The sequence below is a fragment of the Varroa destructor genome, unplaced genomic scaffold, assembly GCF_002443255.2.
Source record: "Varroa destructor unplaced genomic scaffold, Vdes_3.0 BEIS01000004.1, whole genome shotgun sequence".
Lineage (NCBI taxonomy): Eukaryota > Metazoa > Arthropoda > Arachnida > Mesostigmata > Varroidae > Varroa > Varroa destructor.
In genome coordinates, this window is record NW_019211457.1 from 14,485,806 (window position 1) to 14,512,432 (window position 26,627).

At 39.3% G+C, this 26,627-nt stretch overlaps 1 protein-coding gene and 1 long non-coding RNA gene across 15 annotated transcripts; one reads left to right on the forward strand and one right to left on the reverse strand.

Moving 5' to 3' along the window:
- Window positions 1-101: 101 nt before the first annotated feature.
- On the forward strand, window positions 102-25,467 carry LOC111249674 (protein phosphatase inhibitor 2-like). 12 transcript variants are annotated; one of them, XM_086986321.1, is made up of 6 exons: window positions 102-225; window positions 339-503; window positions 1,996-3,102; window positions 13,752-13,920; window positions 22,039-22,128; window positions 22,827-25,467. In XM_086986321.1, the coding sequence occupies exons 3-6, from the start codon at window positions 3,017-3,019 to the stop codon at window positions 22,950-22,952; spliced, it is 471 nt and encodes a 156-aa protein (XP_086842447.1). In that variant the 5' UTR covers window positions 102-225; window positions 339-503; window positions 1,996-3,016; the 3' UTR covers window positions 22,953-25,467. The 12 variants fall into 12 exon arrangements, with proteins under 12 accessions (XP_086842447.1, XP_086842449.1, XP_022659601.1 ...); XM_086986323.1 differs by lacking the exon at window positions 339-503 and having other exon boundaries at window positions 174-225; window positions 1,996-2,058; window positions 2,637-3,102; XM_022803866.2 differs by lacking the exon at window positions 102-225 and having other exon boundaries at window positions 232-503; window positions 1,996-2,058; window positions 2,637-3,102.
- Window positions 9,627-15,813, reverse strand: LOC111249675 (uncharacterized). 3 transcript variants are annotated; one of them, XR_015325895.1, is made up of 3 exons: window positions 15,059-15,813; window positions 11,668-14,609; window positions 9,627-11,173 (listed from the first exon to the last, which is right to left on the reverse strand). It is a non-coding gene; the product is annotated as an uncharacterized LOC111249675 (long non-coding RNA). The 3 variants fall into 3 exon arrangements; XR_015325897.1 differs by having other exon boundaries at window positions 9,627-10,930; window positions 14,080-14,609; window positions 15,059-15,812; XR_015325896.1 differs by having other exon boundaries at window positions 14,080-14,609; window positions 15,059-15,812.
- Window positions 25,468-26,627: the final 1,160 nt, after the last annotated feature.

Sequence of the window (26,627 nt, forward strand, 5' to 3'; positions counted from 1 at the left end):
GGATATACACTCACGGTCCTCTATTGCTCATTTAGGAAGATAGCTTGGAGAGAAGGGTTTGCGGTAGAAAGAACCGCAATAATTTCGAAACTGCCGCCCTACTGATTAAATCGGATGGACGGGAGAAGACGACATTTTTGCCTGTCGTCTGCTAGCGCATCCGCTGAGCTTGAGCGGGCTTCCAAGGAAGGCTTAACGTCGAGAATGACAAGTGAATCTTTACAGGTATTTATTGCAAGAGTCTTAACACTTCCAAAAAGGTAGATGGTCGATCTACTCACAATGTGACGTTATAAGTTAGTGATTAAACTGTTTTTAAATTGGTTCGTTATGGCGAGACTCGGTGGTCGTGCGGGAAGGTAATCGAAGGCTAGGTGAAGCAACTGACAACTACGATGAATCTCCGCTGGACCATCTGCAACAATTCGTCTATGGGCTTGATAAGAAAGAATCCTGCTAATAATTCACTAACGAATGCAGCTCTTCTATGCGCATACGCAGAGGTAACTTTTATCTTAAGAACGAAACTACCTAGTGTTTGTTCGCCCAAAAGTCATTCCTTTTCCCTATTTACTAGCCAGTTGACCCCGATACTCATCGTTAACTCCCTTTACCATGTTAATATCTTTATTAACGCATGTTAATATCTTCATTAACGTTGCTTGAATTCTACCCGACTTCACCTCCAATTCATGTCTGGTAAAATTCGGCTATCTACATATATATACTGTTCATGCTTGAACATTATTTGTAGATAGCTTAGTCGTGCTTGTCTGCTCTGATTTAGCCGTTTTTATTTTATGAGCAAAGCTTCTATGAAGCTCTGTTTTGGCGAAAGGCTGAGTTACCATCGCTATTTGCTCGTCGCAAAGCAGACGGCCTTCTATGCTTCTGTTTGTTCGTTCGCTGTATATTTGATGTCGGTGTTGCTCCTGTGTATTTATTGCACCCAGGTCGCTTCGTTTCATAGCAAACAGCAGCAGTCGCATCGCACTATCGGTGCGTGTTGTTTACAGTGGTAGTGTCTGGCTGGTTGAATAAGGCGCTCGTACTAGCCGTCTGCACTTGGGTTTGCGTTTGTATAGAGGTCTCTCGCTATCGATAGGGCAAATAACCAGTGCGACTGTTTGTTTTGATCTCTGTCGTGGTCGCTTTTGGACTCAGCCTCAACAGAGGCAGTTGAACGGACAGGCACACGAAAAGTTTGTTGCGATCTCCAGCGAAAAATTAGAGAGATTCGCACACGAGTGAACAAGCAGACACACAGACTGATGCTGTTCTTGGCTGAGACTACTGAATCAGCGAAGTCGGGTACGGCTTCGGAACGTGAATGAGGTTCTTCTTATTTCTCTAAGAACAGCAAAAAATGATTGCAGCTTAGATGAAACAACGACCGTCTTTTTGCCACCAGCCATTTGCCGTTTAAACACTGCGCCAAGAACATTACGGGCAGAAAAGAGTGTGTTTAGCCGTAACGCTTTACAACCCCTTCTTCAGGTTGGTTGCTGCAGATGCTGCTCAGCAGCTGTGGTAACAATCGCTGGACGATACAGGTTGCTTGACAGTGTAGAGTTCAGTTCTGTTTGTGTGTCAAGTAGGGACATTACGCGGATTGTACTCAAGCGGCTAATCAACAAGAGCAGTCAGTTTGCCTCGTACTAAATAAGAATATTCGCACGTGATACCGTACGGTATAGCAAACGATTGTGACGACTTGTTTGACGACAGCAAGAACAGTGGAAGTCGATCGTACGCGGTGGTAGTAAAAAAAAAAAGTTTATACGCCCTATGCATTGTAGAGATAGAAGCGAGTCAGGTGGATCACGCATCAGCTGCTAGCTAGACCTCCTACTGGATTTCGTAACGCTCGTTAAAGAGTCTAACTGTCATTTACATTGCCTAACCGGGTGCTCGCGCATCGCTTGTGTTTTGTAACAAAAATCATTGTTGTTGCTTACAGTCAGGTGCTTTTTATGTGTCTGTGGTTTGTTCCAGAGTTCGCTGCTGCTGCCGCTGCTGAATGCTTTTCTGCAGGGCAGAACGCGTGCGTGAATCGAAGTGAGTATTATTGAAACCCAGAAGCGGACGTTATTGGTCTTTAGAAACGATTTGGGAGGGAAGGCAAAGTTGAAAGACTTGACGGCTCCGTCTGTTCGACTGTGATAAGGCAGTTATCTTCTTTCGTTTACGACTTCGGTAGGGAAGATTATTTTTACTGTCGGCGTAATATGAGGTGGTGTTCTTCACTAACCAATAACATCTATACATGTGTAATAATAGCATATAGGTTTGTTAATCTACTATCGTGCAGCTCCTCCTTGTGTTCGTTTCGTACAATCAAACTGCTGTATTGAAGTTGTTCGCAATAGCGACGCTGTGTCAAGATTTCCACGGCTGTTGTAGCGTGCTCTGTGAATGTGACTCTGTGGTATTTCTGTTTTTTGTGTATTTATGCGATCATATATCTGCGAGGAACTGCAAGCGAAGCAAAGCCAAGTCCGAACGAACTGGTACCTTACGAATAGTGTTGATAACATTCAAAGCAGGGGCATACAGTGGAGAGGTCTTATTAGTCCCGAAAGTTTAGATCCTAGCTCATTCTGATTTTGTTCTCCGTAATCTTTCTACTTGTGTAGAAGATCGTATGCTCATCAGAAAGCACATCAACGGCAACGACGGCTAGAGTGCTTTGTAGATGTCAGAGAGCTCAAGCGCGTGCAGCAGCACGAATAGTGACTGCGGTGTGAAACAAAGCCTTTGTTAGATTTGCGCGACTCAAGTGAAGCCGATCGAGGAAGGTGGGCACCAGTGCGAATTCGATGAAGCGCGGCAGCCGACCGCTGCCGCAGATATAGACGCACACAGTGGACAAGCGAATTGGCGGCTACGTAAGGGACGGTGGGACCCGTGAGGGCCAGTGAGACTCCAGGCAGGATAGAAATCGAGAGTTCGTTAGAAAAGTGTCTGTGGTCTATTCGGTCAATAGGAGGTGTGCGCGCTTTGTTCGTGAGGCAGCATGGCTGACAGCAGCGTGGCCAAACGGCCAATGAAGGGGATTCTTAAGGCGAGCGGAAGTTTCGAATATCACGATCAGCGAAGACAGTACGTATTTACTAGTAATATATCGACTGGAGTGATTTTTTTTAAGAATTATCAAATTACCGTACTACGTTGTGCATATACCAGCGTCCAACTATGGACTTAGTACGAGATAATTAGTAACACAACTATGGATTGACGGAAAAATACAGAATAATTACTCTGCCACTCTGCTAGATTCCAAGGATTATAACAAAAAAAAAGGTTTAAAATGCATATATAGGTTGTTCTAGTGGTATTGATATCAAATTTACATATCATGAATTAAGGCGTGCTGTAGACAGACCTCCAAATTTCAAAACCGGTGTGTGTCCCCGAACGTTTTCCTCAGCTATTAGCTTTTTTATGACAACTAAAATAACTACGTTTAGGCTCTCATCCTTTATTACACACCTTATCTTCAGCATTGAACTTCCTATTCCAGTCGATATTTCTTCGGGTTGAGCCTGATATCTGCAATTTTAATATCATTTATTGCTCCGGCAAATAACCATGATTTATGTGTTTTTGACAATTTTAATTGAGGCTTTGGTTTGCTTATCATCATAACAAGATTCAGAATGTTCACTTTTTAAAATCATGTGATACTTAATAAATTTTATTTCATTATTTAGAGGTTCGTGCGTTTATTAACTCGGTTAACTAGCCATTATCCTTTTGTTGGCTGCCTCCTTTTGATTTCCAACAATCTAAGCATCCTATCCGTTTTTCCACATTATAGAGGTTACACAAAAAGGTACATGCTACCGTGTTAACTACAACAAGATTCATCGGTTCACGATGCCAAGGAGATGATGTACAATGCTGTGCTTGAAGCCCAACTCATCACCACATAATTTTCCCACAGCAGAGATACTCAGCTTTCCTTTTTGTGACAGACGTCAGTACCCCCGTTTAGCATTATGATAGTCTTGTCTAAATAGAGAGTCTCCAAGGTTGCCGACGCCCAGATTTAGACTTAGACCACCTCCGCAGCGCATAGGGAAACACGTTACCACTGCAATATCACTTAGATGTACTAATAAGATATGTTCCCTTCAAGCCAGTTCTTGCACCTTTTTGGATATTTTTCAATGTCCTGGATACAACCTTGCTCTTATTTTAGCCTTTGTTTTATTAATCTCAAGCACTTGTTATAAGTAACGCTACGTTATTCACCTACTTTACACATACTTTAGACACCTCAGCAATCGCTTTGTAGGGGCTTTCAAAATATTTTTAATACACGAACGTTTACTGTTATCTTTTGCTAGTGAATGGCCGCATTTTGACAGTGATTTTAACCTGAGTGAAGTTTTTGGGATAACAGTAGGGCGCTGAACAAATTCCACATAAAAATCATTACCTATTGCCGCGTTGTGCCACGTTTTATGATTATGCAACGTTTTATGCTTTTTCCGTTGTTCCAGATCGTGTTAAGTTTAGTTACCTCTGGGCGGCTATCATAATGTAATCATTTTTTTCCCTATGGCAAACGATGTGTAGCCTGCACCATTGTGGAGCTTCTTACCTACCCAGAGACTTTCGACAAACAGATTTGATTCTTAGAATTTTGCCAATATTTGACGTATTGATGTTGAACGTGCTTACCACTAGGATGGTCACAATAGCAGCCTTCATTGCCCGTCCTGTATATGACCAAAAATCAATACCGCTGTATGTAGAAGTGTTTATATGTGTCATAGTTTTTAACTAAGTAATTACTTTTAGAGGTTCTCGTGTCGGCCGTATCTCGGTTCCTATGCCAAATAACTATGTTATGCTAACCTTTTCTGAGTATATAGCACATTACATTTCGAGTTCTTATTTTCATGAAATGTCGTGGACAGTACTTGATTATGCGAATATTGACGAAAATTAGCTATTAGAAAGAAATTTTTTCACCAAAAAAACCAATTTAAGCTAGGCAAAACCGAGGAACACTTTGATACGCCTTTCTGTAGCTTTTTAGTTATTTATAGTAAAAGCTATCGAAAGCAGTCACAGCAAAAGTTGCATGGTGAATATGCTTCAAAATAACTGTGGTCAAACATTTGCCAAAAATCCCAACTTTCTCGAAACTAGTTACTAGAATACTGTAAATTTTGTAAACAAACGGAGAATGAGTATATGTTTGCTTCCCATCAGCAGATCTATTGAAACAGGTGAAATTCACAGCCTCTTTCTTTTTGTCAAAGAATTGAGCCAGTAGATTCGGTTTTTAAGCGCTTTTCCATTAACTTTTCCATAAACCTTTTTAACGCTCAGGATAAATAGCAGAACCAATAAATAAATAAAAAGAACAATCAAAGCAAAATAACATTATTTATCGCCAATCTGACGGAACGTCTAGGGGAACACTTAAATCGGCTAAGAGTTTTCGTACTCGAGATTTTCTGTATGGGTAGGGTTTCAAGCACACTTCGTTCTATATATTTCTGTTTTTCACAAAAAAAAGATGCAAGTTTGTGCTTTCAACATGTTCTGAAAAAGGTCGAAAAAATTGAAGTTTGATATTACACGAATATTCAATTTGTTTTATATTGTTCCCTGTATTGTTCCTAGAACCGGCACTGTGGTTTTTCATTCGATGAATAGTCCCAAGACATTAATCGAAATATTTTCCTTTCTTGTTCATCCAAGAAGGTACGAAAAATAAAGTTAAAATGGTAAGGGTTTATTTATTATTATTTCAATCAAACAAACATTTTACGTTATTCCAATCAATCGCCTGCTATTTGGCGTTTCATTTCGTTATTTCTTGCAGCGCATGGTTTGATTCAAAATACAGTAAAAATTTACCTCATCTTTTTGAATGATCGCCAAGATGTTCCGAAATCAATTTAATGGTCGAAAGTTGTTTGTGTTGGTCATGGACATTGGAAAATTAGGTACGAGTTAAAATAGGTTGGTGCCTAATTATGCTGCGTGTATGAATGTTCAAGAACATATCAGGCATATATCTCAGTGGACCTCAGCTTGGCCCAGCATACATCCGAGAAAGCAGCCATTTTAACGGTTATATATATATCATAATGTTCTGCCGTGCCCGTATATTGCATACGGTTCCCACCACACATTGGACCGTATAGTTCTTGAGCGTGGGTTTTGGTACTGAGACGCTTCGGCCGTGTGTAGAAGTAAGAATAAATACGTCCTATTTTATCGGTTACTAGAGAAGTGATACACGGTTAGCGTTTTTAAGGCCTTAATCCTTTCGATATGTACCCTGCCCTGTTTCAGATACAATGGATGTACCCTTTCTTTTCATCTAAAAGCAAACCGAACCAAGCATCTCGAACCTGGAATATCGCAGTGTAATTTATTGTCATCGGTGACCAAGGAATATTTTATTTTTCAAGACTCGTTGGTTCTGGACATGTAATAGAGACCTATGTAGATACCGTCATGTAAGATTATGTGCAAGCTTTTCGCAATTTGATTTTGTTGTTTTCTTTCGAATATATTAAATTGATTCATATGCAGAGAATGTTTTCTATTATGAAGCCAAGATGATGGCATAACGCTATCTCATACACAACCGGACCTATACGCTCCCTCCGCGACAAACGAGCCATTTTCCTCCCGTATTTTAGCTACTGTTATTCTCTCCGCGAATTATCTATAGCCCAGTCATAGTAAATCACAATTAGAACAAGGGCTGCTGTTTTTATCGGTATTACTGGTATTATTAGTATTATCATGACTACAAAAAGGCCAATACGTGGTTTCATAGCAGGTTAACCCCTATCGACATTTACGAATTGCGCAGTGTAATTCTGCGATCGTTTCGTCATTATAAATAACTAACAATTGCTGGGCACTTCCCATTACATGTTACGATCCACAATCTAAAGCGCAGCGAAAAACGAAGCGTACTAGTAGTTTTTTGGACGTCTCGTCATCGTAAAATTACTTGTCATATTTAACAGTAGCTCGTGAGGCCGTCGTTATCACGTTCATATCACAACCAATAAATTATAGTCTTTAAACCCTTAATATTACGGAACGCACATTAAAAAAATAAATAATGGCGTATTCCACCATTTTTTTGCCCTAAAAGAAAAACATCATAACGAAAAACATGCTTTTTTAATATTATTTTCACTTACGTTTTGTGTGAGCAAGTCTTCAAATACAGCATTAAGGATTTGTTCCCCATTAAGAGGCTAACCCCAGTGAGCTTTGCTGGACTTTCCCGAGGTTTTTTTGAATAGACCAAGGAGACGGTATGGCATTCTCTTGATAATTAATATCTGGTGACCTTTTGCCAACGCTGAGATTTGCCAGCGAACACGGGTGCTAATATCTCGACGTTCAGTCTAATTTAAAGACCATCACTGGACCTTGATCTGACAACTTGATCTGAGGAATTGTAGAACACGGCAACGTGTACATGCTCACAAGAAGAGTTGACATACATTGAGATCTATCACCCATTCTAGTAGTAGAAGTCACTTATGAAAATAGCGTTTTGATAACAAGACAATTACCGTCAACGTAACACGAATCTGATATCTGACAGTTCTATGACCTGTTGATAAATGGTTTGAATTAGTAGTATTTTTTGTTATTACCTCTGCTGCCATATACTTGCACAGCGATTACTACTACAGACTGCGGGCGTCTGACTATACGAAATTGATGATCAAAATATAGCAGACGTAGTGAAATTTAAAAATGGACTAACTTAAGGTAATCATAATCAAACTTATATTCAAATACAAGGGTATCGGATGTTAACGTATCCATTTCTCTGGTCCACGATCGGGCCGCATTTCGCTCTGACCACCAAACCCGCTGGGTATTGCCGGAATAAATGTTGTTCAAGGTATCTGCTGGTAAACATGAATTATCATCGATGGAAAATACGGAGGCAGTGCATTGACGACTCGTGAATCGTGTAGCGTTGATAATTTTGCTGAGTGGTGCTTGAATCGTTTTCAGCTGGCGAATTCTTTTTTCTAGATGCTGCAGCTGTCTGTCCACCGTTGTTTTGAAGAGTCCGCTATGCAGAAACAACTGTAACCGATAGCTTTTGTTTGATTCGTTGGCACTGCTCAAAGCCGCGATGGATGGAGGGCGGGCTAAAGGCGATAAGAGAGATAATGATGTATCGTTTGTGTATCAACGCGTGCGCTAATGATACAAGGCTGCAAGTGGAAATGATAGTAAATCAAGTACATATGATAAAAATTAATCCCATATCTTAAGATAACAATATTTTATAACGATGCGGCAGTCACTCCTATTCTTTCAAATCTGACACCGTTTATTCGGATAGCGCGACTCGGGCTTTTAGTGGGCAAACTGTAGCGAGCCTGGGAAGATTCGACTATTTTATGAATGAGCTCCATCTTGAAAACTGCAACGGCGGAAACAGCCCGCCGTATAAACCTTGTATTTCGTGAAGATTTTGCTACTAGAAACATCGGGAGCAGTTGGTTCAAAAAATTCAGAGAAAGAAATTTTGACCTCAAAAATGAGTTTCTAAAAGTTTGACTTTATAGCAAGTCACAACACTACTACGTTATCTTAGAGAGAATGCGCGCGAATTTTACGTACATTTGGACAAATTCTAAACGATAAACGATGTGTGTTTCGACGAAGTGTATCACCAGTGCAGGATTCACCTCAAAGTAAATACACAAGATGAACTTTTTTTTATCATTGATCGATCTCAAGACTTGGTTTGGTATATGTAAAAATACTATACCTCTACTAGCTTTAATAAAGTAGACATGGGTGCCGCATGATATGAGCAAAAACCAAAAACTTCCTATTTTCTCTCACAGTACAGCACTGATTCATTCTCCTATTAAACAATAAACTGTGAAAAAAATAATAGATCCTTTACAACAGTTATAGACGGTCGAATGAGGGTGTGCACGCAACTGAACCGGCGTGACATCATTGTAAAGCAAACGTACAACTGCAAAAAGCTTATGATCTCCGTTTAATAGTCTAATGTTGGTGTAATTCACTACAGCGTCATGATTCCTAGTTCACCGATCATAGTTGAGGTCTACTGTCAACAATTAAAGGAAATAAGTGAGTAATTAAGATTAACAAGCAAAGGTAGACCATTCCTATTGCACGACACCGCTGTATCTCACACCACAAAAATTACGGTGGCACAAATGGTCTGCTCAGTCATTGATTTCACTCGCCAGACATATACATATATATATATAACCTCAGATCTATACAGCACCGGGGTGAATGAGCATAATGTCATATTTTAATTGTGCGTCATGGTGCACATTTCTACAGGAAATAGTAACTAAACTTAAGATAGTGAATGTATAATAATTAATAGTCGTTTGGTATCTTTAAGTCCCGTGGTGTAGGAAGTTGAATAGGTGACATCGGATTGGATGGGTCTCAAAAACCCTTTGTTTGTCATGTTCTAATACTAATTTAGTGAAAGAAGTGAAGCTTAAAAATAAAAAGATTTCTTTCACTTAAAGCAAGTGAAACTTTTATTCCTAACGTACTCTATATGATAATCTTTATCCTACTACGTAAATAGACCATGACTAGAAAGCTTTCATACGGCATACCATTTATTTTATTTATTGTCACATTTAGCCCATAAACGTTGAACGCTTAACGCACATAAGCACCTTTAAAACAAATGTATCGTACACGCAAACACTCTTTTCTAAACCTCTGGATAAAGTACCTCCGTATGATATTCCGGATATGGATATCATATGAAAGTTTACAATGTTTTCGCTATAACTAACTTTTTACGAGCTATGGTATAGTCTCGTTGTTCCCGCGCATTTTAAGTTGCATCGTTTTAAGTGCGACATGTTGACGATTCCGCATAATTTCTCCTAGCCGCGACCATGTTGTCACGTTGTGGTTGATGGTTTGACCGTTATTTATCGTTTGTCACGAGTTGCCTTCGCGTGCGCGGACACGTTATGTCTGCGCAGTTCACAGCTTGAGACAAAAACAAAGGCGCTTATCCGAGGTCTGAGTTCAGCCTTCCACGATCCCTACAGCGCAGTCAAGATGTACCAAACCGTCAGCTAGCAGATGACACGATGCAGCAAGGTGTATCTGTCCCTTTACTGTTAACTAGGCATTGGCTCCATTGTGTTTTCATTGACAACAACAAGAACATTGGTAACGCGATACAGATGTGAACAAGTACGTGTTAATCCATCAACACGGCTACATTTATACATGTATTATACAATGACTATCCCTTACGCCTTCACCACGGGAACTTAACACGCTGTGGGCATGAATTCGTTTTGGTGTGCTAATGGAGCGCCTAATGCATCGTGCCTATGCTATTACACATTCTATTATTAAAATGAATATTTACAGCCCTTCTTTATTGTTGCGGTTATTGTTGTTAATTTTTCATCGCGGATAGAGCCTTATTATAAGTCAAACAGCTAACAGTTATGATCAGTGTCTTCTGTGCGCTAAGTTCGCGTTAATAGAGAGGCCAACCATAGGCTAGGTTCTTCTCCTATTTTCAGTTGGTAGTTGTCGAGGCTTGTGGCGTTCCAACACACTGTGAATTTCTCGGTATTTTACTCATGTAAGAACGTATTTTTTTCATGCACTCTTTATGCACAGACTCTGCAAATAAGTAAAAGACTTCCGACATACGTGATACCAAAGGAGTCATTTGTTGTATTCCGATAATTGTGAGTAAGAATAATTAAAACGATCGTCGAGAAGAGACAAAAAGTATTTGTGCGCTGTAACAAGTGATATCCAGCCTTATACGTTAATATGCATTGTATAGGTGCAAATATTGATAATACGTTATAATACATGATATCGATTCTTTTGTGTTGTTTTTAGGTTCAGCCAAACGCGGCACCTAGAAAATGACATAAAAAAAACCAAGCTATCTTATAATCAACTGGCGTTTGTATAGTCTGAGTTACTTACCCACTAATCTTCCATTCCACCCTTGTTGACCTATCAAATATTGCGGATTATAATGAGGACCGATCAACAAATTGGGTCAAGTGAGTGGTCGTTGTCGTTCGGTATTTGTTCTAGATTTGTCGTTCGCTTGATTTTAGTTGTGAAATCATTTCCTTGACGTCTAGATTATTTACTGTGAGACAACGATATTTAAATATAAACTTTTATTAACACCGTTCCTTTAGTAAACAGCACATAAATCGATAATACACGTATGAGATTATTATGCTAGTGGATACATATGTTTCTATAATATATACAGAAGGAGACCGAATGACAATGCATTATTTGCCATGATTCTACAGATCATGAGTTACTCTATAATATGTCTCATATAAACTTTTTATTTTTTACGTCCGATGCCTACGACCCTTGAAGATCATGACTTGCTTTATATTACTGTAGCCCCTGTGTTAAAGTAGTGACGTGGTTTAGAAACATGTTTGTCTACTCAAGATGGCCTAAGTTCGGAACCAGGTGCAGGCAGATATATTCTTTTATTACAACACATACTGAAAGGTAGCCGTCTGAGACAATGTTAGCGGCAGTATTGGACTCGAAACAATGGTTCTAACTGTATCCGCAGTTTACGATTAAGGATGCGAAGCGAAAGTTCATAAAGCTTACCTTTCTTTATCTCTGTAACACAGCGCAGACACGCTTCTTTTCGTAAACCATGCATGGTAAACCGGGCGAGATTGGCACTTTACAGTTTACTTAACAGCCGAGATCGACGTACCCAAGCTACTCAGGAAGTGGTCTGTCAAATCATGTATAATCCCACTGTTTTGAAAATCTCTGGCTGTTTTGTTTACAGACAGTCGGAGAAAATAACTAGAAAATGAATGTGGCCTGCAGATACGATCAACTGCGTCTGAACAACTACCTCATAGCGTTAATCAACATTCGGTTTTATGTAAAACGCTTCTAGATTGTTCTCTATCATGATATTTTTAACATAGAAATGAAATATAATGGAATATATTTCCTTTTTTTTTTTTATAGTTTTACCGCTTGATGAAAAGTAAAGAAAAAAATGTTTTAGTGTCATCAACAACAATGTCAACCGCAAGTCAAAAACGAAAATAAAGTTCAATCCGGAATGCGTTTCTACAGAGCATTCAAAAAGGTATAGAAATGACCAATTTTGATTCTCGTTGTAGTACACGTTGAGCTGAATTTTACAAAAATCTCATGTATGTGTCTGCTTAGTCTGAATAAGTCAGCCAAAAATACGCATTTTTATGTGATTAAATTGTTGTGGGGGTACTACCTCTGAACAAATTTACCCCGCGAGCGTGCCCCCATTAGGTAGACCAAGTTCTCGTTGCGCTGTTTAACAATGTCATCTGAGACAACAAACACAGCTCCAGTTGGTTAATGTAAATTCGCTAACTGATTGTTTGATAATTACCATATGGTAGATAATGAATATTTAATGCAGAATCGATCCGCTAGAACAATAAAAGTGGCTTTACGCTTAGGAAAACATACCTGCCTGTGTAAATTGGTACAATGATTATGTGCGACTTATAACTCATGGACTAAGGGTTACGATTCAAATTTCATTATTATTATTATGTCACATTAGCGTATATATAAAAGCATAATAGTAGCGATCTACAAAGGTCGCATCCATAGACAGGGAGCCAAATCCCTTTGTGCGTCTGCTGGCAAACTCTTCCTGGTAAGCCATGATTGGAACATTCAAAAAAAGAGCCGCTGCGCCTTTTCCGCGCTCCTTCGCATTTGTCGTTATTAAGCACGCTATAGGTCCTGCAGGAAGCAAGCCTTGAGGTTTATCTGCGCTAATGTGCTGACAATGGCAGTACCGCTCCGCTCTCCGCCGTTTAACGTGGCATGATGACGTTAGTCCTACGTAACTAAACTGAAACCTGCTCAATTGCGTTCTTAGAGGAAGGAATCGAACGTGAAATTACATTTTCTTTTCATGCTACGGACCGAAAAATACTTCCATTATCAAGTACTTTTGCTAGTTTTAGAATATGTCGTAAATAGAAAATGAATGGTAGCGTAATGTGCAATCGAACTTCCGACTTGTTATCCACATCTGTTGCAGAAGAGATAACTGCCAGCTCCCGCGAGTGACACTTGCAGCAGTAAAATGATTGCGCATTCGCTAAACCGGAGCCGTCCCAGTGTGGCAACACGAAACGGTTGCGAAGTGAATAGTATGTGCCGTTTAATTAGTAATTGGTAGAGGTGCACATGCTTCCCGATGGGGTACGCGATGGGTTTGATGAATTAATAGCTCGTACAAACAAATGCTGTGTACACATCTCTGTTACTCTTAGTCAAACATGTCTTACTGTAAAAAAAAAAAAAATACAGAAGAAACCATGACGAAAGACGGGCTTCTATCTCTAGGGATATCTAAGGATCTAGCACATTAAACTCATAAAGGAGTAGCAAAGGCATCCCAAGCTCAACCCGTCTGGCTAATTAGATGTGTTTTAACCTACACTACTTTTAGAAATGTCACGAATCTTTATTATTATTATTAACACCAACTACGGTACCTGTTATGAATTTGTACACTACAATAAAGAAAGCAGATAGTACAAGCAAGCCCACTTGTCGATTAAGGCCACTCGTGGGCGTATGGAATGTACGTAATGGAACTATGTATGGCTATGGTTATAGTAGCAAAGGATGTAAGTAGTAATTTTGATTGTCTATTTTTACTACAGGAGCACGCAGGATATTAAATGGGATGAACAGAACATTTTAGCAACGTATCACCCCGCTGACAAAGACTACGGTCACATGAAGATCGAGGAGCCGAAAACGCCCTACTCGTACGAAGCGGATGAGACTGATGAAGAGATTGTTGCCAGACATGAAGCCATCGATCTTGAGGTAGGCAAACTATCTATTTTGTTGCTTCAATAATTAGACGATAAGGTAAAAGAATTCAGAGTGTTTGAAACATTTCGTTTTAGAGACGCGAACGATGCCTGTGGAATGGAAAGTGACATTTTTGGATTTTAAACAGTTATTTTTTCAAAAAATACTTGCCTTTTTAAGTATACGCTGTACAAATAGTGTTTAGTAATGTCAAGCCGATCATTACAGATCTCCATTTCGCAAACCAAAAGAGACATCTCGCTGGATGCCTGTATCGTCGATCTTCAAGATAGCACTTCTTGCAAACGTGGCATCTAGATCACGATAAAATTTCAACAAATTGAATAGTTGTCCTTGCTTTTCGAGATACCTGTCACATATGTTAATTTTTACAGATGAACGCACTTATTACTGCTAATAACATCGAGCGCTATCTTATCATGTGTTGATTCAAGTAGAACGGGCACCAATAGGCACACCTTTATGCCATCACCCTCCTGGAAATTGGTCGTTCAAAAACGGCACCCCTCAGTCTTTATCGTACCCGATGAATGATCTCACAATGGCGTCTGCTATCCAAGGACTTTTATATCACCTTCATCCATTTTGTGTCATGGCTAACCTTGCTGAGCCACGTGTCTGCTTCGTGTGACAGTTCTAAGAACCTTTCGAGCGTCATGCTGTCGGTATACAGTACATGGCTGAAAGCACACTCAGTTTTTGTAATTTTTTTTTGTAAGGACTCATTTTTTGCCTTAATATGTTTTTATTCTAAAGCAGCATAAAAAGTATCGCATAGCATTCTCCTAACAATTTTTAATTAACTTCGTGGATGACCGCTTGGTCTCGAAGACCTGATATTTTATATCTTTTTCCAATATTACATTACGTATAATTCGAAATGAAGTCTTCGTATTCGTCTGCTACCCTCAGAAGTATCTATGGTTATTGGTGATTTCAAGTCTTAGAATACCTACATTTATTTCGTGCTGAATATCTGTTAACTGACTCAGTCTTTGCCACAGAAGTCAAAACATTTATTAAACAGTCAAAAATAGGATCTGTACTAATATCAAAAGCTACTGTCGTTTACTTATCCGCCTTAAACTACTATTGACTGTTTGCTTATTACAATTAAATCGTTACATACGTTCTTGATCGCATCCAGGGTTTTGCAGTTGCTTTGTAATGCGCGAACTGGAACCTTATCTGGCTGATTGCATCCCAGGTCCCTTTATAATATACAAAATGCGCACATGACAGCAAATGTCTCAAATACTTATGTGTATCGCGCATCGCAACCGATGTCGCTGAGGAGGAGAGGAGGTGAAAACTCAACGGGAAGTTCTTTGAGAGTTGCCTTTAATTTGTTGCAACGTACTGTATCATTAGTGAGTGTGTTTTCTCGGTCCTATCGTATCCACTCAGTACACAATTATATTGACCGCATTGATCATTGCATTCTTCGCGTCTGCCTTTGAAGTGTATCCGAAGTGTACCAGCCGCCATGGACCTTGCAGCGACAAAGCTTATGCACGTCGTCTCAAACGAAACAAGGCTAAAAAGTCATTCGTCACGTTAATGATCAATCAACAAAAACAAGGCGATGAATAAGCATATCAAGTAAAAATTACTATTCGACAACAATAACAGAAACTACGGCTGCCTTAACAACAGGCGACAGTGACAGTTTGGTTGTCGTAGAAACTCGTTGACGTCTTAGTGGAGGCGTTTGTGCTGTGTCGAGTAAATTGTTGGGAAGAGAAAAATCTTGAGCCGTCTAATTGCTTGTATCTTTTTTTGCCTATGTTTCCTGTTAAAAGATAGAAAAAAAAAAACACTCCACTTAGAGAATACTATACAGGCTGGCTTTTGTGAACTTCAGGTAAGTCTTTTAAACTTGTTTTTAAAATTTTAAGTCAACCAAAAGCCTTCGTTTAATGTATCCAAACAGTAGTGTGCACCTAGCTTTAAATAATAAAGCAGGTTTAGCACATTTCTTCTTTGCAAAAGCGCGAGAAAAAATAAAATTCTCCTAATTCGTTTCTCCCCCATGATACAATGTTACCATAAGTTCAACATCGCTTCCCCTTCATACGTATTTTTTTTGCGTAAGACAATCGAACAGAAGAATACAGCCTGCTGCAGACATCTCCTTGCGCCAACCTTTATAAATTTCTCGCACCTCAGGCACAACCTTGTAATGATAAGACTGTGCCTGGAGGATTACATATTATAATATATAATCCTCCTATTGTTTAGTGTGGTGCAGTAGAGTCGTATGAAAGACAAGAAAAACAAAAAATTCAATCACGAGCAATTGTTTCTTCGTGAACATCGTCAACGAAATACATCAGCCAGATGACAAATGTGACACAAAGTTTATTCTCCTACTTCCAACAATGGTGCTTGAGACTTCATTCCAGAGATAGTTGTTAGATCTGGCCGATTTACATAAGTGGATATATGTTGCGACGAGCCGGTTCTCGTGCAAACACTCTACTCTCTACACGTTGAAGAAAGTTCACGTTATCCGGCACGCGCTGTAAGCAAACAGCCGCTATTCTAATCAATAGATGGTCAACCAGTTCGATGCACGATACGTTTTTGCTAAATGTCGGCCATAGACCCGGCGCGTCGGGAATCTACCTGATGCTTTCTTAGTGCTATAGTCGTTTTCTCGTCCAGTTGTCTCCAAGCGTCAAGTGTGTCGCATAGACAAACAAACAGGCCGTCCGTTTATCTCTCATGTTGCCAATACCGCGCGTTGGCTGGTGACGTCTAACGATAAACATCTACGACGCTTAAACGGGAAAGACCTTGAGAAATAATTGGCGATGCCGTTACTGCTGAGCTAGTCGTGTAAATTGGTAGAGTAAAAAACCACCGGTTGAAAATAGTCAACTAGACTAAATCAGTATAATATATTACAGGTTTGGACTCTCTGTCAAGGTGTGTTCATCACTTGATTGGTATCGTGCAGTTGTTGTTGTTGCTTTTTTTTCGACCATTACTCTGATTCCGACGAAAGATATAGCAAAATACGCAGGCCCCAGGAGGGCCCACAGAACCTATAGAAAAAATCGGAGTCCAGCAAGCACAGAAAAGAAGGCTGAGATCATCTGTTAAGCCTTTCTTTCTGCAATAACTAAATGTTGCCTGGCCAAAACGATGCAATATCTTACAGCACCCTCTAGAGGTATATAGCAATAATAGTGCGGTGACCGTCCCTACGGGTAGCGTACTATTTCGAGAATCGATTTATATATTGGTAAAGGATAACGGTTTACTGTCGCATATCGAACATTGATGCGCATGGGGAGTGGACGCGGGATGGAACGAACACTGAAAACTGAGAGCCAAGTGAGTTTGAACCGGCAAGAAAGAGGCTGTGGTAAATAGAAACATCGGCCTGTAGATCAGTTTTGTTTGTTTTTATGAGCCAGCCAACTTGACAACCGGAGCTAAGTAACAATCGATTTTTAAAGCAGAATGACAAACTTCTGGATCTTAGTGTAATAACAGTGATGACAATGTTAATTTCACCAACTGGTTTGAATGTACTTTTTCCTGCAGTATCATGCGGAGCCGTCAGTATGGTTGAGAATACTGCCTGGTATCGGCAGTTAGGAAGATCACAGTTGGGAACCATTAATCTAATGAGTGTCATTTCTTTTTCGTCGAGACAAACCGTCGCATTTATTGTAGAGAAAGTATTTTCATCTCTTAAATTCTTAGCAGAACACTCAACGAAAATATTTGCAGATTAATTTAGTGTCAGTTGGTTCAAAACAGAGAGCGTCCCTAGCCGGGCTTGAGGTAGGTAATCGTCCGTGAAACACAAAAAAATCTCGACGGCTTCATCATGCCGGCATTACCCTCGCAGCGATGACAGACACGCACCAGCACAAAAGCAACCGAACGTTTTAATTTTCAGTGGTAGAATTTAAAAAAACTCAACTGATCACAAAATAATTGTTACTTTTATAAAGAAAAAAAGAGAAAAAAAAAAGACAAAAATAGAAAAATGTCGAATGAAAATAAATGCTTTGAGAGGCATAAAGAACTCGAATTCGGCAGATCTCTCAGACTGCGATCACTTTTTATCAACTGCCGAGTTAGTTTTTGGTAAATGTCATGATTCACCACGGTACCTTCAATCAGATCTCATTTGGTGGTTTCTCTTCGCCTTACCACGAGTCGCTGAAGACTTATGAAGGCTTGAGCATTATACTTTTGCAAAATAGACGAACCTTTTTTATTGAACTGTGGTGCCATCGTAGTTTGCACGTCTTTATTTGACCGCCAGGGAGGCCTGCCAGGAAGAGTCGAAACTAATCTGCTAATCGACATAGGCTGAAGGCTCTAGCAAGCCAGAGACGCATGATAAGACGTGTACATAGGTCTTGGGTTGGTTATGATGATCATGCTTCAAGCATTTTGTAATTGTTCGTTACGTTTCATTTGATTTAAATAGCAAAGGGCTTTTAGATACCCTTGAAGGTGATAAATAACCTTGGAATTGATTCAGAGGAACGTAAACACCCGATAAAGTCCATGAGCCTTATTTATAGGGCACATTTAATTGACATTTAACTTTGCTAATTATTAAATGTGTTTGCGCAAGGGATGACAAAATTAGGCCTGCAGTAAACTGAGATGCAAGCTTTTAATTAGTCTCGAGTTAGGAAAGAACAAATGGGTTTTCAAAAATTTTATATACGGAAAAATTTTATAAACGGATGCTGCTTGAAATGAAAGCTAACGTTTTTTTCATTTTTCCTAAATTGTCTTTTGTTTATTGTGATTCTCTGAAAAACACAACAGAGTCAAAGTTTTAAAACCGTTGTAAGAGTTTGCACTTTGGAAGCTTGATTTTATTATTATGCTAGAACTATGCTGCTATGCTGACCTTTCACGAAATTAAGCCGCTCTTAATTGCTTATTTATTGTATGATACTCCTAAAGCGGCTGTACCTGCTTAGGGAATTCCTGACTTAAGGATCTCGGCTACATTTCAGCTGCTGCGCCCAAATCACTAACAAGCTATGTATCTCTCGTTGGATGGCATCTCGCGTGCCATACCCTTAAGATATATTTTTGAAACTGTTGTCTATAGCTGTCATTGTATCTATAAGATTTCTTCCTCGATCTCCGCGGTGAACTTCGTAGCAACTCGCTATGACATTTATGCAATATGAATCGATCGATACAGCGTCATAGTTTGTTTTTTAGTGCCGGCACAAACCTTATACGTTAGATTCTCATCTTAGTTACGAAAGCTGTACATGTCCGGCATCAATACACGTGCGTTCTCGCCATAAACTCGGGAAATCCGGTAAGGATGCGCCGGCTACTCCCAACATTCGCTGGGTTAACCTACTCTGTCTGAAGTGCCAATTGCATCGACTTCTATTTCGAGTTTGTTGTTTTTACATAGATAAAAAAGATTTGGCTATACTGCTTTTGCAGCCTTCGGTACTGTACATGTAGCCTGTTAAGCAGTTTGCGTAAATTATGCTTTCGTAAACGGCAATGAAAATCCAGAGCCCAGACGACCAGCTACTGGATCGGCAGGCACGCTACGGTTGACGACAGTTTCGTTACAAGAAGCCCTCGCGTGTGCCACATCAGTCTCGAGTGGTCGTGACGATCGTTAGTTGTTTTTTTGAGCTTCAATTCAAGCTCAATAGGTTACTCACATCTTTAATCATAACAAAAATATGTCACCGCTCTGTCATTATGAAATGCAAGGGTTTTTTCCCACGTGGAACAATAATAAAGTGCTATGTTTATCTTTTCATTTACTAGTGATTTTGGATTCTCTACTTAGTTAGTCATCACCGACATAATAGCTACCGAGAGACAGCAGTTTACAGTGAGAGGAATCGATAATACTATTATCGGTTACTGTTATAACCAGTATGGTAGTAAGAACCACACTACCATATTCTGGAATCGCGTTTTTCTTCTTGTATTGACATATTCATACGTATTTCGTTATCCATTAAATTCGTACACGTACAAGTAAGGTATAACAAGAGATACTGCAGAATATAAACGACCGAAAAACTGAACGCTTTCTTCGATCTCATTCTCATTCGAACTCATTAGCTTTATTTTGTCGTGGCGAACTTCAACTCTGCAGTCGCCTCCTACAGTTGTTGCCGTCATTACTCCCGCCATAATTCTATCATTACTACGCATCACCACTGGCAACTGTTTATGTAAAACTGTCCGTGTTCATCGAATTCTGCCCCGTCACTAGGGAACGGTGAATCATTATGGCTGTTGATCATAGGCCATAGTGGATCATCCTTGTATGTACATGTCCTTGCGTCCGAACAATATATGGTCGATGTGTGATCGTGCAAGTTGCCAGCTACTTTGAATACGTTGTAGGCAAGATGGCCAGCTATCAATGGCTAGTCATGGTTACCTATGATTAGCAGTAGCTTAGCGGTTGCAGCATCTTCCAGCGGTTTCGGACGGAAGTGAATTAACCGGCGTAACCCGAGATGTGACATCATCCTTAGCGGGCAGCTTCAAGTAGGCTTCGAAGCGATCTCGAACGGAGGAGCACGGACCAGTTACCTGATGGCGCAGCTTGAGTGCCCTGTAGGTTATTTAGACACCAATAGCATCAAAGACTACACTAACAATAGCAGCAGTGCTAGCCGTAGCAGAGTCACGGTGTTCAGTGAAGGCTGGCGTGCCATTTAGACGATAGAGGGATAACAGGAGATTCAATAGCGATAGGCCGATATTGACCTGCCGTAAGGTCAATATCTATCGTGCAACGTAGTCAGAAGGGACTGTGGAAATAGCTGTCGCAGTAATACTTTGAGAGAGCTGTCAAGGCTAAGAATACAAAAACAAGTAGTAACTTCAAGAGTGGACTTGTCTGATAGTGATAACTCGCTTACCAGCGGAGTTGGCACGAGATACTAGAGGGGCAAGGTCAACGTGAGGGCAAGGACATATTGTCATTTGTTATATTAGTCTTCCTTTCGTTCATTTTCCTTGATATCGGTGGCGTTTCGAATACACTGGAAAGGATGCAATAAGAAAGATGCTTAATCTGTTCACTGTAGTTCACTTCCCCATATCGATATGCTGTCATTTTTTCGTGCATACTAGGTGATCATAGTCGACAGATCACGGGCACACGTTATATAGATTGTAGGTCAGTCAGGCAACGTTGTAAACAACGTTGTGTGGACTAGAGTTTGACATTGATATAAAGCTAAGTTTAACGCCGGAATCCGACGTAAAACTTCATGCAAAATATTTAAGACGTTTAAGGTGTATATTTACATTCTAACAAATAAAATAATAATTTAACCTAAAAATGATATATACAATAATTGTCTATATATTCTTACATTATCGCAATACGTAACTACTTATTGTCTGCTTAACAGATAACGTATTTCTTTCTTAGAAACTCTATTATCAATAAAAATCATTGTTTTCACCTACATAACCATTAAGATAAAAATGGTGTTTTATTTCAACAAATTATCGGTCCGTGTTTTCAAATCAAGAAAACAAAGCAAAAGAAAAAAGTCGTAACCTTTTATATCAGCGGTATCTATCGGCTGAAAACCTCACAACTAATAAATTCTGGATCCGAACGGAAAGGTGAAGCACGACCAATCTGGCCTCAAAGCGTATATTTACTGAGCGTTACCAAAAAATAACGAGGTATTTTCTAGCTGAAGCGTAAAGGCCGTTAGTGGCCGTATGAATAAAATGCATAGTTTGCGATAACGACCAACCGTCGCCGCGTCTCCGTTGCTTATGGGGCAGAGGCATGTGTCTTATAGGTCGGACTGATAAGCGAAAGACAAAGGCATTCGATTAAAGACATATCGTGGACAAGCTTGACCTTTATTCATGAGTACCAATGGGAGCGTTCCGCGAACTCGCTTTGTGAGCAATTACAATTTTTGCATTTATCGCTTTTCTATTCTATATGTCTTGAGCGGTGGTACTATGAACCTGAGAACCTATTATTATTATTATTTATAGGAGTATGCAATTTGGATCATAATTAACTTAACTCAAGCATCAGATATTCGTAATGGTAACGACATCCAATTTTTGGTAACACATAATTTCTTGCAGGAGTTGGCGGAAAAGTTGGGCGATGCTGAACGACCCCGCTCGCCCATTGACCGGGACACGCCAGACGAAATGCTCACCGAAGCGGAGCGTGTAAGTACTTTTGATTTTTTTTCCCTTCTCGTTGTTTCCGCCAAGGCTAAGCATTTTGAGGACAATTTTGTTGTGAGCATTCGCGTAATGACAGAGTATCGACGCGTTTGGCTACTAAACATCCGGTTTCGGGTCTGGTTTGGAACCGGACGTAGATTCTTGGTTTCGTGCTTGAAGAGCCCAGCGGTCTGACACGCAATGCTTAACTATTACTAAATGTAAAATTTAATTGCAATGTTGTGCATATGCGACTTAGAAGGTACCACATTTAACTTAAATGCGTTCTTTACGAACGGTCTTGAGCTGTACATATGAGATTAAATGCGTCAATTATTAGTATTCTGATTGTTTTTTTTACATTTAATAACCAGCGCGATCACTTTAAGGGAAGGTCACTTTAAAACGGTTAGCTTTCAACGGAATTCATTTATACTGAGAGTGCAGGGAAGATTCGAGGATTATTTACAAATCCTACCATTGGTATAAAAACCCAGACAATAGTTAAATTTATTTTTAACACCTCTGCACTTGTATGATGAATATGAAGGGCTTGGATTTATTTTCTAACACCTCTGCACTTGCATGATGAATGTGAAGGGCTTGGACGCACTAGGTATTTATCGTGTGTTTAACCTGCTTAGTCCCATCGAATGGTAATAATAATCGCACTAACTTACCGTATTTTCTTTCTATTGCAGATTCGAAGAAAGTCCTTTGAGGAGAAACGCCGCAAACACTACAACGAGTTTGAGGCCGTCCGAAAAATGCGTGAAAGGATGGGAAACATGAAAGACGGTGATGATGACATTGACATGGATGAATAATATGATTTGTCGTATTCGTTATCGTATTTGCATTATCATTACTCTTATGCTATGAAGTTTGTATGATTATTAGAAACAGCAGAAACAAAAGCGATAAAAGTACTCAACATATATATATGTATATATATATATGTATATATATATATATATATATACATATATATATAATATATATATATATATATATATATATATATATATATATATACAAACAAAAAAGGCCATACCGCCGATTCTTGCAGACTGCAAAGTATAAATATCTCTTAACGACAGAAAGAAATAAAAGACAAGTATAAATATCTCTTAAACGACAGAAAGAAATAAAAGACAAAAGTGTGAACAGCGAAAAAAATATGGGCAGCGCAGGCACATTGAGATGGTACGCAAGTAGAACAGCGCCTGATGACGTAAATGAGCGTGGTAGAGCGGGACTAATTAAGCATCGTGAAGTTAGCGAATCTGCCGGCAATTCGGCAATCAGAAGAACACAGTGCATGCCGTTCACCACAGTCAACAAAAAAAAACATTGACTAGAATCAGAATTCAGAATATATTGTACTGAGCAACGTACATCAACGTCATATATGAAGCAAGAATTTGTTTGGAACGAACTCCTTCGTTAAGCAGCAGTCCTAATGCTCTTGTTTTGTCTTGGTGAAAAACATCGAATACAGATTTTCAAAACAAATGCAACGAATTATTCTTTGTTACCATGTACCAAAACCAGTAGTAATGGAATAAGATATTCACTTTTATTTCATTTATATTTGACCCCTTTTTTTATGGGTTTACGATACGTTATTCTTCCTCATTACGAACATTGGTACCACCCGCTATGACGGTCATATTTATGATCATTACGCGTGCGTTAAAGGGCATAGGCGACAACGCTATTGGCGGGGTTTACGTAATTGAAATTCCTCGTACCTGAGGACTCGAACAGAGCAAGAGAATATCATCGATAAAAGGAAAACTATCGCGTCTGGTATGCGTACCCATCTGTCTGTGGAGGTACTTCACGGGGACACAGGCGTTAAAGCACCGTTTTAGTTTTTGCCCTATGTTCAACAAGACCAATAACGTGCGAGACAGACATAACTAGAAATGATGTCAGCACACAAGTCGTCGTTATAGAATGAATCATAGCGAATCGCCAGAACGTAGAGATGGGTTCAATCCAATCCACAGATCGTGGGGAGAGGATTGTTCACATGTAAAATAGGAAAGGAATCTTGTTGGCACGGCCTATTGCAAATGATGAGACAAACATCGATAGAAATAATCCGACTGTCTTCCCTCCGCCGACGGGCCCGTGTACCGATGGATTTGGTTTCTTCGTTCATTGTTTATGAAGCCGAAATTTGCTAAATTTAATACAGTTACTACTCCGTAAAACAAGGAAGGAGAGAAATGTTGCCTGCAGATATCGTTTGGCGATCAACGAAAACGCTACGGGCATTTTCAAAAAGCTATTGAAAAAGCACTCTAAATAATTAATAGTTGCAGTAATGAGAAGATGCACCAAAGCGTCTGCACAGACAAGCAAACACGACACACAATCGCCGCTAAATATAACGTGTACAAAATGTTGCTGTTTTAGGAGAAAGACAAATGATTATATTTCGGGCGATGCGCGGAAAGTGAATTGTAGAAAGAAAAACTAGCATACAGGTGGGGGCTAAATAGCAGCGATAATGCTGTAATATTATTGTATGTGCAAACTCTATCAGCACGTTACTGTAAGTTAGATCAGAAATAATACCTGTCAAGTGAATAATAATATTGTTCGTGGGAAAATCTACGACAAGATGAATCGTTTGTTGTCCTGTCCAAACTCAGGGTCTCGTGAGCGACAGATTAAACCTCAATATAAACAATACATGGTCTTGAGATAAAAATTCACTAGATTTTTATTCGGTTTTAATTTAACAGATACTTAAATAGAATCAGTTAGTCGCTAGTTGTGAGGTCCAACATGTTTAGTGAAAAAATTTTTATGCCATTGATACTAAAAAAGACGAGAAGTGGAAAAATGCAACGAGGTTCGCGTGACTCCGTAAAATTGTTAGTTATCATTGTCTTAATCTTTCCACAAATATTCCACAGCAAATTCCTGTGTGAGTAGCGGGACACTTCTTGAAAATAGTCTCTGCGATCAAAACTACGGCGTTCGTGCTTCACGAAATCTTGTTAACGCACACAACGGAGAGGTTATTAACAGCACTTGGTCACGCAAAAGGATAAAACCACTAACAAAATTAAGCTGGACGCGAATATTCAATAGACTTCTTTTTCACTAGAGATAAATGTCCTCAGTAGATGTTCAATAGATGTCTTCTCAGTTTCTGCAAATGACAACAATGTCTTTATACGAAAGAGGGACGAAGGCCAGTTATCGCGTTGACATAATTTCTTAAGGTTCAACCAATTCATCAGTCATGTACAAATGCAACAGTTGTCTCGAGTAGAGCGCTGTTCACCCTATTGAATAAAAACAATGGATGCTAAGGTCAAATCGAATCGCATCATGTGTAGTATAGCTAGGTCGTCATACGAGTGTTAAAAGCTTGAATATTCTAGTGGTAATGATGGTTAATTCTCTATAAGCGTAGGATGTTCTGCCGCGAATTTCGTGGTAATCAATATTGCTCATTCGATTATATACCAAGGTAAACGTTCACTTGGACGCAATGCTAGACCGATTATGTGAGCTAGTGTTTCGACATCTATATCATAGAACTCGTTACAAGCGTTCGCTGTAATGTGGAGGCGTTTAACTTTCTGTCTAGCAAGTATATGTAATAGCGTAATTATTAGTAAAAAAGGATTTCACGATGAACTTTTAAGCTAAGCAGGTTATTTAAGTGTTAGTCGAAAAAGTTGACCGGCAAGATTAGTCACCCAATACATAAAGAAAGATGCAGAATGAATGGATACTCTCTGGGCCGTGGTCTTTGGAGACGTTTGTTAAACCTTTCGTTTTAGTCTCACTTACATAATTTATTTCATCTACGTCAGGTCATTTATTATCTTCGTACTGTCAAATATCTACAAGATAATATTCACTAATATTGAAATGGAAGGTTCAGATAAAATCAGGTAACCAAAGAGCACGAAGAATTCATTGACATCGGTAAACATTATACGGAACACATTATACAATATATTGAACCTAAATATCTAAAAATCGTGCGGAGATTTTAGCATAGCTGACATTATATACGAAAACACACGGCAATTTTAGCACAATTGACACGGAGGCATGTAGGCTATATACATATATAAATCTGCACTATACTTTTGTCCAAATGGTGGTCGACTATCATCGGTTGCTGCCATCTACACAAGAACTTGCAACCCGGTATGTAAAGTGAAATTTGAAGCCATAATACGGTTTTTCACAGCTATTTACTATTTATTGCGGTGCTGAACAGCGCGTGCTGCAGCAAATAAAATTTAAGTAGTAATAACAGAAGATGAAGCCACAGTAGCTTACAGTAGAGAACTGGAGGGTAGCGTGCGTATTATTGATAGAGATAAGTATGATAGAATTCGCACTATAGCATAATTATTTGTGACTTACCACACATAGTTGCCTATATTAAAGATATATCTGGACTATTATTTATATTCGAAATGATAGCGATAGTTATTCACATAGAATACATGTTAGAG

What these genes read in the sequence shown, in the direction of transcription:
- LOC111249674 (XM_086986321.1), top strand. Translation starts at nt 3,017, where the DNA reads ATGGCTGACAGCAGCGTGGCCAAACGGCCAATGAAGGGGATTCTTAAG. An exon ending in TATCACGATCAGCGAAGACA is followed by an intron (nt 3,103 to 13,751) that starts GTACGTATTTAC and finishes TTTTTACTACAG; the next exon opens with GAGCACGCAGGATATTAAAT. An exon ending in ATGAAGCCATCGATCTTGAG is followed by an intron (nt 13,921 to 22,038) that starts GTAGGCAAACTA and finishes AATTTCTTGCAG; the next exon opens with GAGTTGGCGGAAAAGTTGGG.